Source organism: Athene noctua, chromosome 2, assembly GCF_965140245.1.
Source record: "Athene noctua chromosome 2, bAthNoc1.hap1.1, whole genome shotgun sequence".
Taxonomy (NCBI): domain Eukaryota; kingdom Metazoa; phylum Chordata; class Aves; order Strigiformes; family Strigidae; genus Athene; species Athene noctua.
In genome coordinates, this window is record NC_134038.1 from 28,354,869 (window position 1) to 28,371,848 (window position 16,980).

Here is a 16,980-nt window from a genome sequence, read left to right on the forward strand (position 1 = left end):
GCTCCGCCAGGGCCGCCGCTGCCACTGCCGGGACGGAGAGCGCGGCGCCGCCGTCTAACGCCGCAGCCCCGGCGGTGCGGCCGAGGCGGGAGGCGGCGCGGAGGCCGCCGCGGCCCCTCCGCCCGCCGGGCCCGCGCGGCGGCGGCGGCGAAGCGCGGCCCCCTCCTCCCCGCCCTCCCCGCTGCCGCTTCCCCGCCCCCGCCCGGCCCTCGGCCGAGCTCCGCCGCCGGCAGCCGGGCCATGGCGGGGCGATGAGGGAGCGGCCGCCCCTGCCCGCAGGCTGCGTGGGGAGGCGAGGAGCGACGGCGCTGGGCGGCTCGGCGGCGCTAGAGCCGGGCGGCGGGGCGGGGGGATGTGGGGCGCGGGGGCCGCGGCGCTGCAGCTCCTCTCCCGGGCCGTGAAGCAGGCGGCGGGGCAGGGGGCCCGGCAGGACCTGGGCCGCTGGCTGTCCCGGGCCGCCGGGACGGCGGCAGGAGGCGGCGGGGACCCCGTCGGCTTCGTCCCGGCGGAGGCGGCGGGGGCCGGCGGGCTGCTGCTGGGGCCCTACGCGGAGCAGGGCGGGCTGCCGCCGGCCGAGCTGCTGCTCTGCCAGCTGCCCGAGGCGGGCGGCGGCGGGCCCGGGCTGGCCGAGGCCCGGGGCTGGCGCTGCTCCTGCTGCCTCCTGGGCACCTGCTGGTGCAAGAGCTGCCTCAGCGTGTGCGTCCTGGCGGCCCTCTGCTTCGCCTCGCTGGCCCTGGTGCGCCAGTACCTGCGGGACCTGCTGCTCTGGGCCGAGAGCCTGGACAGCCTGGCCGGCGTGCTGCTCTTCACCGTGGGCTTCATCGTCGTGTCCTTCCCCTGCGGCTGGGGCTACATCCTGCTCAACGTGGCCGCCGGCTACCTCTACGGCTTCGTGCTGGGCATGGGGCTGATGGTGCTCGGCGTCCTCGTCGGCACCTTTGTCGCCCACGTGGCCTGCAAGCGGCTGCTGGCCCGCTGGGCGCGGGCCAGGATCCAGGGCAGCGACACGCTCAGCGCCATCGTCCGCGTCGTGGAGGGCGGCGGCGGCCTCAAGGTGGTGGCTTTGGCGCGGCTGACGCCGATCCCCTTCGGGCTGCAGAACGCCGTCTTCGCGGTGAGTCCCGGCCCGGGCTGTGTGCCGCAGCCCAGCCTCTGCCTGGGGGGATAGCTCGCAGCGTAGCGGCCGGTGTCGCCGGTGGAGGTTGCCTCCTTTCTCTGGAAGAAAACTTGGTTTCTTTCTCTTTTGCCGACAGTAAAAGCAGCCCCCCTGCCTGCTCTTGCTAGTGGCTCTTCCGTGCTTGCGGAGGGGCGGCAGGCAGGTTCTCGGGGTGCCTCGGTCAGTGGCATTGTGTTAAGAGTTGCTGTCTGGCTTTTGAGACTATGTGCTGGTGTTAGGAAGAAAGCGCCAAGGAGCTGTGTAGCAAAATCTGTGGAGAACTCAACAGATTTAAAGTGCTTGTGTTTTTAAAGTGATCTGAGTGGGAGGAAAAGTTGTATTTTTAAGCAGTCTTGCCAGATCTCCCTCAACTACTTAATATAAATAACCATATTGGAAAGAAAGAAGTGGACAGATTAAAATTCTTGCTCAGTTTGGTGGATGTTTGTAGCATACATACATCTAGCAAATCCATAAAAGACTGTTAAGTCCATGCACACAAGAGAGACCCGTGCATTTTGGGCAGAGCATTAAGATACAGGCTCAGAGCTGAAAAGGAGCTTGGTACACTGCAGGGGTACAGAAAGTTACTTTAAACTTGAGTTTGGAAAAGGGTTGGACTTGCTGTTCTTTCAACAGTCTTTTTAGATGAAGATTGGTATGTTCCTTAAGAATAATTTATTTAAGACTTGTGATCTTACTGTTCTGTTTGATCATCTAGAAGAAGAAAGTAAAGAAGGACATGGAGGGTACTGCTTTTGAGTACCGTCATGCTGATGATGACAGTTTCAGACCCTCAGCTCTTCCCTAGTGCTTTGTCAGAAAGATCTGATTTTGGTTGTGTGTTATGCCTAGGTGTGTCTGCTAACTTGGTGAAATCAGAACAAAGCAAACCAGATTGGGATATAATTTAAATGTTTAAGTCCTGTGTTCTTTAATGTAAGAGACCCTATGAGCAAGTGTTTTGGCCTGCTATGTTGTTATAGCAGTTCCCCCATCAGCAGTCCTGATCTTGTACCCTTCTGAAGTGCTTGCTTAATTTTGACAGAATCATCTGGTTGAAATGAGTAGGTCACTGAATACCAAGTTTGTTATTTAAGAAAAAAAAAAAAAATAATCCACACAATTTTTAGGGGGTTAACAGCCATATCACTTATTTAAAATTGCTGTGCATAAAACTTTGTGTGCTGGGGCATTTGTCTTGGGAGCCTCAATCTCTGCCCATATAAGCTGTAGCAACGTTATTATTTCTTTTTAAGCAGATCCTTTAACCATCTCCTTGTTAGGAATGAGAAGAACCTCAGCTGTTTTATTTATTTACCTATATTACTGCAAGACTGAAGAAGCTTAGACCTGTGCTGCTGGGAGCGGAGTCTCCCCGAAGCCCAAGGTCCTGGTGTAGCATATGAAGCTTTTGCTGTAGTGCAACCCTCCTAAAGTGGGAAGAACTGTTGTGCTTCGGTTGTTCACAGCTTCTGGGTGTCTCTTGAAGAAGTCAGCAGATGTTGTAGAGCAGTATTGGATCTGAAGAACTGAGCAGAGAATTGCTGTGTTAAAATGATTTCCTTCCTGGCGTAACCATTCTGTTGGAAAGACAGTTCAGCAGAGTATTCAGGCCAGTGCATTATTAAAATGATTCTGTAAATCAGTGTTTTGTATTCTCCAAGTAATGCAAGCTAAATAATTTTCTTTCCAAGTGGAAGGTTTCAGTGTTAAAATAATGGATAGAAAATGAGATGAAACCCGATTTTTGCGTGCGCCAAATAACTTTAATGTTGCCTGCTAAAATTACTTTGGGTTGCATTTATTACTCTGGATTTATTACTTTGCAGCATAGTCAAATAAAGCATGGTGTGTTCAGTTTTTAACTGACCATGTTTAACATGAACTACTAGATTACTGAAAAATAAAAATGTTGCATGCAAATCTGGGAATGCAAGGCAGTTTCTCACAGTGAGTCAAGTTTAAGCTGCGTATAGAGTACAAAATTCTACCTACATAGACTGAGCTGTCATTTCTTTGAAATCTGATTTACTTGAAAACTTAATGCTCTACTTACATTTAAAATGCACAGGGATTTAGGGTGCCCTAACCATCTATCCATACCCATGCTAGCAACTTCAGCAATGAATTTGAAGGGGATTGCTCTTAATAGTAAAGAACAGTGAACTTAAAACCTATGCATCTTTAATTTTCTGGCAGTCTGATCTATGCATGTTTTCTATGTGCATATTTATAAATAAAAGAAATAGTGAGAATACTTAAGTGAGAGGGAGGGAAGGAAGTGACACATGAGGTCCAGGACAAGGCATAACCTTGATGTGAGAGGGGTCATCTCCAGGCCTGGGATTAGTGGGCTTCTACAAGCACTTCTTCAGTGGCGTGTACCATCTGCTGAGGGTTTTGGGGAGGTTGAATTACAGGGGAATGTAGAGAAGGAAGGAAGAACTTCCTAGCATTTGATTAGTGATAGGATCATATCACCTGAAACAGGACAAGAAGGAAATTAACGTGAATTTCTTAGTTTCTCACCAGACAGACATTAACATTTTGCTTCTTAAGGTCATGCTGCTGCTCTTTGGGAAAGCACTGATAGTAGGAGCACTGGGATAATGCATTTACTTGCCTTTCTGGAAGACCTAGAAACTTCTTAACTGAAAGCATGTTTGTATTTCTCTTTGAGTGGGTTTTGCTTAATGGTTGCTTCTGTGGTGCCAGGGTGGCCTGGGCCACTGGGGTGGCCTGGGAGCTCTTACTGAAGTGTTTGCCCAGGCACAGCCCTCTCCCCTTGGCAACTCTTGAGTGTTCTGAAGGCAGGTCTGTAAGGAGGCCTGGTATGCAGGTTATCACCTCCTTCCCACTACTGGGTCTCTGGAGCTAGATCTGTGCAAATTGATTATTTGTAGTTCAAGGTGTAGCTTAAATCAGAACTGATATTTCTTCTTTCTTCTCTGAGAGGGCTATTGTATGGAGAAATAACATGTCCTAGTGTGCACCTCTGATTTGAGAAATGCACACAGTGAAAGCAGAGTTTGAGAAATGGTACCTGCTTTGCAGGAACATGAAGGCTGCTTACTCTGCTTGTTGTAAAGTTGCTAGCTATTTTTTTTTGTTTTGTTTTTTACTCTCTGTTTTTGTTTGTAGGGGTTTTTTTTGGGTTTTTTTGTGGTTTTTTTTTTGAGGAAGTAAAGAGAATTGTCCTTTGCTCTTGGTTGTTAAGCCTAGCTGATACGAAACACGGGATTTTGTCAGTTGAGGGGAGAAAAATCTGCTGCAATCCCCAAAGGCATCTGAGCACCCAATAAAGCCCTGACACAAGTGTTTATCCTTTCACAGGACTGAACCAAAGGTGTCAGCTGCAAAGAATACACAAACATTTTACTGGACAAAGCCTGTCCAAGGCTTAGTGGGAAAACTTCTGGCTAACACTCTTATTACCAGAGTGGATAGGTAGTTATTAATTTTATTTTGATACAGTGGTATGGCCTGTAACAATTGCATTCATGCTTGTGTTGGGATTTCACTATTAATTTTGCTGGCTTGATGTTTCTGTAGAAAACCGGGTTCTGGTAACCTCTGTTCAGCTTCTTGGCCATGCAGACCCCAGTCTGGCAGGTTTCTAGAGCAGGTAGAGTTTCATAGAAGGAAAGTCATGAAAGCTGTAAATTTCTCAGGTTTCTTGGGTAAGGATGCTGTCTATATCCTATGCCTTCTGGGGGAAGGGATACCACTGTAGGTCTAAACCCTGCAAACCAGGAGTTAAAAGGGAACCTGCAATTTTTTTATTTTTTTTTTTTTTTTAACCCCTCTCCTTGACTTTCACAGAATCAACTAGGCTGGAAAAGACCTTGGAGATCATCTAGTCCAACCGTTAACCTAGCACTGACATTTCCCAACTACACCATATACTTAAGTGCTAAGTCGACCCTAAAGTTTAGTGGGAGGCACAAGTCTCTGTCAGCATGTCTGTTGGCAGCCTCCCCTTCATTTGGGAACAGTTTCATGGCCCAGGATGTCCAGTTGCTTCAGGACAGATCCAGATGTGCAAAGTGTTGCTCTGCAACTGAAGTGTCCTTAATACTTACAGAGAAATGAAAGAGGTCCCTGAGAGTGTTAAAACAATCTTTGGGAAATTTCCCAGTTCCATTAGATTCAATGATACTGTCCTACTTAGCAAATCTTGCCTCAGTGTTAGTACTTCAGAGACTTTTAATAGCAGTTCCTTCATTCCCTTGGCAATATGGGAAGTTCTTGTGGTGCATTCTTATTACGTGCTCCAGATTACTATAATGTTTAAAATAAAAATAAATTAAGTGTTGTCAAAGCATTGGTCAGATGTGAATTTCTACCACAGCTGCGTAGTGCTTTTTCATTAGAAGTCTAAATTAATCTTATATAGAGAGGGAAAATTATGTGTTAGTTGTATATATTTCAGTCTGTGGGAAGTGTAATTTGCAGTGAGAAGTTTGGAATTGACTTATTGGATCTCTTTCCAGTGAATTATCCTTAATCTTTACGCTTCATTGCATTTTCCTCCTCCACTGTCCTTCCTTCCTTCCAAAAACTTTCCACTGATGGTGCTTAGAGCTCTGAGAATTCAGCACTGTGACTTTCATAGTAACCAAAGTTTATTTTAAGAATAGCATGATGAAATGAGTAACTTTACTGCTATTCTCTTGTCTTCGACATTGTACAAAACTGTCAAGGTCAATAATTTCCATGTAGGCTCACAGTGTTAGGGGCTGTTCTTAATTAGAATGTGTTTTTTTACTATGTGATCATCTGAATTGTCTGGAAAATTCCTTAGACTGATTGTTTCAAAACTGCCCTTTTCATACTCATTTTTAACCCATAGTTTCCTCCTGCTTTCATTTTTCTTGCATAAATATCTTTTGGCCTCTTGGCTTTTGCATTTAATGTGTCCCAATGGCTCCTGATACTAATTTAGCTAGTACTGTGTACTTTGTTCTCATGTAAACTGTCTGTGTACTGACTCAGAACAGAAATTTCACATCAAAGAGAGGAAAATACCTTGAAGTATTATTAGTGGTTTTTTTCCAGAGAAACCAACAAAAGCTATAGCCGTATCTACTGTTTTGTTCACTAATTAAAGTGTGATATAAAGTATCTTTGGTAGAAAATCTTAATGATAGTATATATATCACTGATAGGTACAGGTAGATATTGCTGCTCGAGATCACTGGTAGATATGTGTATCGTAATGAGTCTATAACTTCCCTTGCAGAGGTAAATCATGCTGTTTACCTAGATCATATTTGATACAGTGACATTTTGAACAATTATGTCTTTTGTTAGTTGCCATACATGTAAAAAGCAAAGGAAATAGATTTTTGCTTTAGACCTTCACATTTGATAAAGTAATTTCTTCCTGCGAGCAAATTCTCATAAATTGTAGGGCTCTGTTCACCATGAAGAAATAAACATCTTCAATGAACAGTGTAATTGCATCCTTGGTTAATGACTTTGCACAGAGATGTTGTTGTGTAATGTAAGATGAAATGAAATAAAACCTAGTAACTTTAAAGAGGTCAGATGAACACTAGCCATATACTGGTTTATTGTATTATCTTAGATTCATGCGCGGTAGAAACTTCCAGTGAAGGAATGTAAAAAAAATTACTTAATTTTCTTGCATGAATGTTTTTGTGAGCGGCAGTCTGGTGGTTTATGCACCTAGGTTGTGTTGTAGCTTGTTCAGTTTCTTATGCTTTCTTTCATTCAGATTACAGATTTGTCCCTACCTAACTACCTGATGGCTTCTTCAGTTGGGCTGCTTCCCACTCAGCTCCTGAACTCGTACTTGGGCACTACCTTGCGCACCATGGAGGATGTGATTGCAGAACAAAGTGTTAGTGGCTATTTTATATTCAGTTTACAGGTAAGATAAAATGATTGCTCTCATAGACCTCGGTAACAGTAATGTCAGTCTCTTTGACTGCTTGGGTAAGCAATCATTCTTGGAAACAGTCATCTTCTTGTGTTTGAGTTTATTTCTTTATCCCCCTAATTTCTTGCTCGTCTGCTGTACCAGTGGGACTCAAGACAGGACTTTGCTTCTGGAGACAGTAGGCAAGTTTCCTTCCTGTAGCTTTGTCTCTTCAAGTCATTGAATCTTCTCTTTGGGAACTGCATGCCTGTAGGAACATGTACGAGATGTAGAGAGGTTCAGCACTGCTGATTTCTCTTTCGGACTGCACAGCCTCCAGTGTAAAAGGGGTGGACTGCAGGAGGTTTGGGGGGATGCATGTCTCGGGTTAAGAGCTGCACTCTGTTGGCATAACAGCTCCCTAGTCTGGGCTCCTAAGGCAGCCAACTCTTACAGAGAGCCAAGCAAGTATGGCATGTGGTATTGACAATAGGTTTTAAAAAGTGTTTAATTTATAACCCTGTTATTGGTATTTTCAGTAGATTGTGTAAAACCGAGCTGACATTTCTTCTTCACAGGCTTATTGACTGCTAGATACCCAGATAAATGGGTTTCCAGTACTGTTCTCTTTTGATTTTGCTGTCTTAGAAAAGTTAGAAAAGTTTTAATTCTTTCATACCTCACATGACACAAATCAGAACTTACTCAGTGTTCTCTTTTTCTCTTTCTGCCACAGTTTTGTCAAGTTTTTTTTTCTCTTTGCCCTCTGCGGTAATTTCCCGCTGAATAGTAGACTTGTCAAACCACCAGTATACAAAAGTCCACGTCACCAGCTGTGAAGTGGTGTGCTCAGGGTGCTTAAACCCAGCACCTATGCGGTGTTCACTATTAGCATTGTATGCTTCCAATTTTGCCTTGGTATTTAGGATTAAAAGTGCTGTAGAAATACCATTTTGCTGTTGTTGAAATCAGAATATCCAAATTTTTCAAGTGGGTAAATTAATGAGAACTATATAGTACCTTTACATCAGCTTAGCCGATGAAATAATTTGTCAGTAAATCTTGGGGGTAAGCAAGCCTTAAGTCTGAGACCATTACAAATGTAGAGATTGTGTGTATTATCAGAACCAGATCATATATTAAAACCTGCTTTGACAGCATTGGTGCTTCAGGCTGTGTTTGACCAGCAGTTACCATGGTTTGCAGACTTTTAGTTGGTACTGCAATCATTTATCTTCCTCAGTTTTTACAGTTATAAAGCTGATGTTTAACAATGCTAAGATAAGTCTCAGGACTGTTTTAAACCTCCCCCCCTGCCCCAAACTTGGGTGTTCTTAAAAAGAACATATAATTTATAGACTCCATAGAACAGGCTTATGATTATTAAAAATAGCTTTGTAAATTGTGGGGTGAATAACCTTGATAGATCTATGAGAAAACAAATGGTTTCTTGATCAGCTTTCATTTTAGTTTTGAAATGTTATTTCTGGAGAAATTTTTAGTGGTCTTTCCCCTTTTTTTCCATTAATGTTTTGGGTTTTTTCAAATGCTATGGGCTCTGCTTTGTGGCTTATACATAGGTTGTAGCATAACTGTCACTCACTAGCTGAAGAGGCTGGAAGTCTGAATAGGAGTGCTCACCTCCTTGAGAGCAGTCCTTGGGACCTGACTAAGTCAAGGGCAGCCTGTTAGTGGAGGAATTACTTATGTTCTCCTGCTTTCTTGCAGGCATCTGCCTGGTGTTTTGCCTGGCTGAGCTTTGATGGGACTTTTGATTTAGTAAATAGCTCTAAAGGTCCTTCAAATTTCATGGTTGTATGTGTGTATATATTTTTTAAATTATTCCTCTAGAGAACTAAGCTACTGGTAGTAGTATTTCTAAGACCAGTCAAATTTAAATATTTGGGTAAGCTTTTAGAATAGGATTTTTCCTATATATTCAGAACTTGATGTTCATAGTCTTTTTTTGACTCTTATATTGACCAGTTTTTAAATGGATAAGTTTAATTTGTGAGGAAAATCTTTTTCACCACAAGGATAGCCAAGAAGTGGAGCAGGTTGCCTAGAGAGGTGGTGAAATCTCCATCCTTGGAAGTTTTCAAGGCCTGACTGGACAAAAGTCCTAGCAACCTGGTCTGATCTTACAGCCCTGCCTTAAGTAGCTAGATTGGCCTCCATTACCCTGTGACCATACTTGTCAGTCATCTTACTCGGTGGTATTCTAGCATATTTTATGCCACGCTGAGAGACATTTTAAGTGATAGTCTTTAATATTAATGAAAACATAGCCCTACCAATTAATAATGAAGTTCAGATTTTGGACTCGGAACTTATTTTGAAAGGATGTTGCAGATCCAAGCTAGTTTGAGAAAACGTTCTTAAAAAGCACAGAGGAATTGAATTCTTTCAAAGGAACTGTCACTAAGAGACAGCTTGATTTTTATTTTTTTAAGGAGGATCTCAGCTGAAAATTTAACTGGTGTTTTACTGAAACCAAAGGCCAGCTTTGGGGAGTGCTGTGAATGCAAATGTCATTGAGTAATTTATAAGCAAAAATGTCCGGGTTTATTCCTGATAATTTTTGTGGTGAAAGTTTAAAAACTCTTGACAGTAAAATTTAGAGCAAAAACCTGATCTGAAACTGTAGTTTTGGACAATATTTTCTTCTTAAAACAAACAAAAAGCGCCCCCCCTCCCCCAACATCCTGTCCCCTCCCCAAGCCATCTTCCAGAAACCTAGCTCTTCCTGTACAGATAAGTCACTCAGAAACTCTGATTGTGCCCTGTTTAGTCCTGATATCTGAGAAGCACAGTGACACTGCTGCTCTCGATCTTACACGCCAGAGGGGTAAGGACAAGAAGTTTTATTTCCTTTACTCCGCATCATCCCCTGTCTATGCTGTTTTGCAAGTTGCAGATGCCCAGTACACTTTCAACCTGTTACTCACTTGGTACATGGAAACCAACCTTTTTGACTTACAGAAATACACCACGTCATTTCTTTCGAGGAAAGGTTTTTGCCAAGAAAGTGAAAGGATTGCTTTCTAACAAGTATGTGCATGTCAGTGGAAAGAAAGAAAGAAAATATCAATTCATATCAATTTAAGTTCTATGTATTGTGTGTGTTCTGATGTGCTAGTTACATTGTTACAAAGGTTTAGAGCCACTCATTGATTAAGTTCATCTCCCTTCTAATGTCTTGCCAGTGAAGTATTGAGTCAACAGATGCCTACATGAATCTTTGTGTGGATGACTCTTTGTTTTGATCAGAACAGTTGCTTTGTATTGGTACCCACAGTTCATATAGCCTACAACACTCTTGTTTTATTTGCAGATTGTCATAAGCATAGGACTCATGTTTTATGTTGTTCATCGAGCTCAAGTGGAACTGAATGCAGCTATTGTAGCATGTGAAATGGAAATGAAGACATCGCTTGTTAAAGACAGTCAACCAAGCATTGGTGGTTCAACCACATACTGCAACAAAAGGACAGTAACATTCTCTGGAGGAGGTGTCAATATTGTGTGATTTCAAGTATTAATAAAGTAAGGTTTTATGAACCTAAGCTATTGCCTAGAAATATCTATGGACAATTCAACTAGCTCTAAAAAAAATTACAAGTGGTTACAGGTTGCACTGTGGCACAAACCAACTGACCAGCTCTTCAATTGCACATGGGGTGACTTCTAGCAAGAAAAGAAAGATGGTGAAGTAACTTAAGATGTAAATGCAAATTTAGCTGCACCTTTGGTCATTTATTATGCCTGTCATGGCCTGTAGTCTGCACTTTAGGTTTTTTTCTTTTGCTCCTATAAACTAAGAAATGCTTCTCTAAACTGAAAAAAGTAGCACAGAGGTAAATATTTTTCTGCTTAGTGTTATTTATAAGGCTGAATAATTATATGCAGTAGAATTTTATTACTGATAAAGATGAATGAGAAAGTATGCAATTCAATGTATGTTATTCTTGAATGTGCTTTTACTTTGGAATTGCTTCCATAACTTGGAGTGTATTATTTAGCTGATGATGGGACCATTTGGCTTTTCCTTCATTTTTGATTTTTAAAAAAGAGAACCTTATATAAAGCTTTGGTTGAATGTATTTTTGTAAGTCATTAAAAATGTTGCAGAGCCATGCATAAGTATTCACACAAGCTTAAATCCTACATTGTGGGACTGAAGTGCTCTTAAATAACATTTTAAGTTACACTGTGTAATATGCAAAGTAAAAGGGAAAATACAGAAGTTATAATAGATTGCAGTGACTATTCAAAGGAGACTTTATGACTTAATTGTTGCATTGGTTTTACCACCTTGGTGATCGTAACAAAGGGCTGTTCCATGTTAGTCCTATTTATAATATTTTTAATTGTTAAAAGGATGGAGGTTTTCAGCTTACATGACTGTGTGTAATAAGGCTTCCAGAACAGGGAGCTGATTCTCTCCTTTAAACAAAATAATAGGATACTGGCGGTACTGATCTTACATGAAGGTGGCCTTTGTTTTGTAAGTGAATTCCCCCCCTCCCTTTAAAAAGCTTTAAAAATTCACTTTGGTTGGCATGTTTTTTTCTAAAAGTTTTACATTTTTTAGACGATGCAATCTGTTACAAATTTCATCAGAGTGAAGATATGAAAACTAGAGGTTCTCCTTAGAAAAATAACTAATCCATTAATGGAGGAGGACAGTAATGTCCCTGAGACTCAGGAATTCTGACTCCATTTTTGCAAGACAACACTGTATTGGATAGTGCTCCTTTTACGTGTGCTGTGGACTGTTTTTCACTGCGTTTGAATAGACCGAATGACCTGATAATAACTTGTGTGTGTGTAAAAGGAAAATGACAGTAATGCCTGAACATGATGTCTTGTGGGTGTGAGTTTCATGTAGATATATGTACCAATGTTCAATTGCTCAAACACACGCAAGTCATCTGATACAAAAATAATGTAATGTATTGCTTATTTTGTAGTTATTTTGTCTAAGTTTTTAAGGATGCTTTCAGTCTTCAAAATTTTGTTATTTTCTAATAGTATGACTGTGCTTCCTTTTTATAAGGCTGTTTGCTGGGTTCAAGCATATTTGTGATGTTGAGAACAGTTCTTCAAGGTTGCTGGGAAGCAGAGATTTGATAGCCTCTAACAGTCTTACTGTGAGGATGTATAATACTCGCATAACTTGACATCTACGCATTCCTTGGTAGTGGAAAGTTCAATTTTGTTCTTTAAATATGTATCTTTTGCAGACTGCTGTTCTTGGGTCTTGTGACCTAAGGAACTAAACTAGTTAAATGAAAAAAACAAAGTTCACATTGTCGTCGTCTTGTTGTTTTGGGGTTTGGGGTTTTTGGTTTGGTTTTTTTTTTGGTTGGTTGGTTTGTTTTTGAAAAGGCAATCTGTATATACCTGGAAGTGTTCATTTACACATCTCTGCCTCTGACAGCTCCTGCGTGAAAACAAGAGAGCCAGATAACTTTTTGATGGCGTTATTTGTCATCATAGTATAATTGAGCCCTTTCTTAACTGAAGGTTTTTTATTTTTTTTGTTTCTTGGAAAGAACAATCCTTCAATAAATGAACTGATCTGAACTTTGCTCCATCTTGCCAAATCAACAATAGTGTTTTGAAGAAGGCATCTCTTTCTTCGCATTTTTAAACTAACTTAAGGTTGTGTTGATTATTTGAGAACATTTCCCAAATATGTATTTTGAAGTGCTTTTATTTCCATGACATTTTGTAACCAGAGTAACTTCACTATGTGAACACTTTTGTAGTATGGGATTAGTTCTTAAGACTTTTGCATTTTGCTTGATACTTGTAATATTTGTGTACAAGTTAATGGGAAATGTGCATTAAAAGGAACTTTTCTGTACCATGCCAATCATAATTTTATACAATAAATTCACTCAAATTTCTTTAAAGGAATATGTATTAAATGTTTAGGTTGCTATGAAGTAGTTGGAAAGAAGGTGCAGTGGAGTGTTGTCTTTACGTATGCGTGCAAAGATAGTTGTCTGCATTAAATGAGTAACAAGTTAGGATTTAAGGATTAGTTCCATGGGTGAGGAGTTGCTGACAAGACACTTGATTTTTACTTTTTTAATAAATTAAATACATGCCTAATTGTGTTAAATACTTTGAAGGTTAGGTATTTGTAGCTGCCTTTTTGATAGAAGAATAAGCACATGTGCTCATGAAAAATGTGCTACTGAACCGAAAGAGGATTGATGTTTTTGCATGTAAAAGTAGTAGAAGTCATGTGACAATTTTTTTTTAGATAAGTCTTCCTACCCAATGCAATTAAAAAAGAAAAGGGTGTGAATCCAATTTAAATAATATGTGGCATGTCACCTTCAAGAACATTTTGAGTTGCATGATGGTGAAATTCCTCTATTTTCTATATGAAACATACCTAAATTGCAGGTCATATAGAAGAAGGAATCTCTCCCAGCTGCATGGCACCAGTTTTCCTTTCTCCTTGTGGTAAGTGCAACTGTGTAATAAATTTGTCAAAACATAATACTATACTAAGCACCTGTGAGGAAAACCATTTTTTGTCCAAGAGCTTTATATACTCTTCATACTGATTTTTGCACAATAACTTCAACTGTCGTTGAGGTCAAATTTGAAGAATGGAAAAACTGTTCTTACATGGTGTGTGGGTAGTGTCACATAATCAGATCATTTGCGTGAATTTTCAGCTTTCCACCTGAGGCTGGTATGATTTGGGTTTTGACTGACCAGGATTACTGGAGTCATCAGTGGCCTTGCACATAATCTAGGATATGATGCTTAAGATGAAGTACTATAAATGTGTTCTCATAAGCTCTGTGGGCATTCTTAATGATGGAAGCAAATAGCTAAGAGCAGCTCTGTGACAGGCTTCCTCACTCTAATAAATTCAAAGCTGGTACCAGTATTGTCTATGTAAGAAGATGGTTTGAACATGAGGGAATAGTAAATCAGGTGCACAGGGGAAACATGCAGATTCTGCCTCTGCTGAGGAGAACAGCTCATCCCTGTCCTCTCCAGTCCTGCAGAATTATAGTGATGTGCCTGGCAGCACAGGGATGATGAGTCTAACTCATCCTCTCTTCATGGACATTAGTGTTTCTCTCGCACTATCCTGCTGTATTGATTTTTCATGTGTATGGTTAGTGGTAAGTAGTGAGAAATAACTGAGTCTGCAGTTTCAATCCTGTCCCTTTCCTTCGTCATTAGATTATTCTGTCATATTGCTAAACTTAAAACTATATTTTAATTAAGTCTTTTGTTCATTAATGTTAGTTATGTCCTCCTTGCTAAACAGTAGTTGGTTTGATCTGAATTCTTGATTCATCTGGAAAATTAGAAATTTGAAGTGTGCTAAGTCCTCTACCTTCTAATTATTTAGGACTTTAGATACATTGTAAAAGAAATTAAGAGAATATGTTTATTATATACAGTTTTTCTTTTCTTTTGTTTTAGAAAAAAATGTTACTACAAAGATAGCAGAAGAAGGATTTGTTCTGTCCTGATCCTGAGACTTGAGTACAGGGTGTCACCCTTCCTGGGAGATGAGAATGTTGCCAAGATGTAGTACACCTAAGCTTAGGTTGTCAAAGTAATTAGGTGCCCACTTTGGTGAAGAGGATGTAAAATCTGTATCTTCATGTCAGGATGGCAAGTCTTTTTTTTTTTTTTTTTTTTTTTACCATATAATCTACAGACCAGCACAGTTTGGCATTGGTGGCTGCAGTGAATTGCTTCTCACCTCCCTTGTCTGCAGGAGGGGAAATCTAGAGGGCTACAAGTCTTTTGAGCTGAAGGGGAAGAAATAATAGTCCAAGCACAGCAGACAGTTTGAGGAGGTTAAATTAACGACAACACTGCCAGAACTGTGAATACATGCAAGTGCATTGTTTTCTTAACAGCTTCCACCCCTTTCCATGGGAGGGCAGCTGGGTGGCCTCATATAGACGTAGGTCAGTGATTTCTCTTCTGGAGAATTTTAGCATGGTTTGACTGTTGGACCTGGACCTCTTAACTTCCATTTAGAATGATTTAGTTTGTTCCAAGAACAGGGCAAGATCAGCTGGGGTGCAAGCATGTTTGTACCAAGTGATGTTCATGCATTTGCACCTGGCCCAAGAAGGAACTCCTGTAGGGCAATGTGCATGAACTCAATTTGCTGAACGTGAGGTGTTTCCCTCTGTTCCCAGTGAGCTTTAGCTGTTTCCCTTAAAGGTTGTGGGTGGGAGGAAGGAAGGAAAGGCCTGTGGTTATAGACTATTCTAATAGCAAATTTTCACTCTCTGCCTTAGAAGCTTGATTGCTTAAGATCACAGATACTCTCCATTTAATGTGAGAAATGGTAGGTGGTGATGGAATAGACTAATGAATTCTCTGACTGTGATTTTTGTGAGGGAGTAACGATTTGCTTCAGTTCGCGATGAAGCACCCAGATGGTAGAGGGCTGGGTTTTTTTGTTGGATTTTTGGTGGTGGGGGTTGGGGGTGGTGCTACTGGAAGCAAATAATGCTGAAATGGCAACGATATGAAGTTACTGCTGATTCTTTTGAACTTTGACTTATTATGACTGTCAGATGTCTTTTACAGCTGTGGGGAATAGTGTCTCAGAAGCAGCTGGATTAAGATCTCTAAGTAGGAGCATCTCAGCTTCCGGAGGGCTGCTGAATGCATGCCTCTGCCTCTGGGGCCTGCTTTTATAACCTGGGCTAGCGAAGTTCAAATCAGAAGCAGTGAATAGTTCTCATCAGAAAAGGAACATTTGTTGCTGCCCTTTTGATATCTTATGCAGCAGAAGTATTATGTTGGATGGCGTGCCTGCCGTGTTCAGGTGGCTGGGTGAGGAGGAGTTGGGCGTTTGCCATTTGCACCAGCCGAGGAGGCAAGGGTTGAATATCTTATATATTCTCTGGCAGATGTAAATTGAGGTAGAAGATGATGTTCTGTGTTCAGCCAGCTGTAGTAATTTTTTCCACACAGTGACTCCTGTGCTGAATGAAATTCTCCTGCCATTAAGCTTGCTAGGGTGCAGGACTGTGGTAGCCATGAAAGGATTTGTCCTTGCAGCTTGCACTGTATCAGATCACTGATTTCCAGTCATGATGTTGCACTGAATTGTAGGGTTTCACAACTGTGGGAACTACCTGCATGTGCATGTGTAGTGCCAATGTCGCATGGATTGGTGCTTTACAGACATTTCTGTGTTCTTGTGCATTTTGTGGGAGGGCTGCACTGGTTGTAATGTGATGTGTGTCTTGTCCTGGTTTTGTCAAGAGTACAGTTATTTGGATTTTTTGTTCACTGAATTAAACAACTGTATTTCACTGGCTATAGCATGCCTCTTCCACACCCCACACCCCACCCCCCCCCTCCCCCTAACCATGTCAGCCACAGTGGTTTACCACTTTAATTTGCAGTCAGGCCGAAGACTGATATGCATATGTGCTGGTCCAGCATTGAACAGGTCTTTTTCTGCAGCTGGCTCCTTTCACCTGAGGAACCTGTCTTCTTTCCAGCTATGTCAGTCAGTCTAATGAAAGACATTCTCCTTGCAAATGATGCTTCTTTAGATTAAGGTGTTTATGACAGTGCTACTGTTTCTTTCAAACAAACTTTGAGGTGGGAAAATCCTCCAGGGTCTGGAGGAAGAACCCTGGGCTGCCCAGAGCCCCTGGCATTTGCACTGGGGAAAAGACTTGGAGTAATGAGTTGTTCAAATGTTTCCATAAAGAAGCATTTTGAGACTGGAATTGAAAACTTAGAGGAGGAGGGGAAAAGTTGCAATTAGTGCAAAAGTATTAGTATACTTACCAGAAGGTAAAAATCCTGGCAGCTATAATTAGAGAAGGTTATTCTCCCCTTTTCAATGAGTCATTCCTTAGAGAATGGATTAAACGTATTTTATTTTTTAAACTCCTTTTCACTTGTT

General features: G+C 41.6%; 1 protein-coding gene across 1 annotated transcript; it reads left to right on the forward strand.

Moving 5' to 3' along the window:
• The first annotated feature begins 261 nt into the window (after positions 1 to 261).
• TMEM64 (transmembrane protein 64) lies at positions 262 to 12,952 on the forward strand. The gene is made up of 3 exons (XM_074898748.1): positions 262 to 1,114; positions 6,900 to 7,055; positions 10,378 to 12,952. The coding sequence occupies exons 1-3, from the start codon at positions 353 to 355 to the stop codon at positions 10,570 to 10,572; spliced, it is 1,113 nt and encodes a 370-aa protein (XP_074754849.1). The 5' UTR covers positions 262 to 352; the 3' UTR covers positions 10,573 to 12,952.
• The last annotated feature ends 4,028 nt before the right edge of the window (positions 12,953 to 16,980 follow it).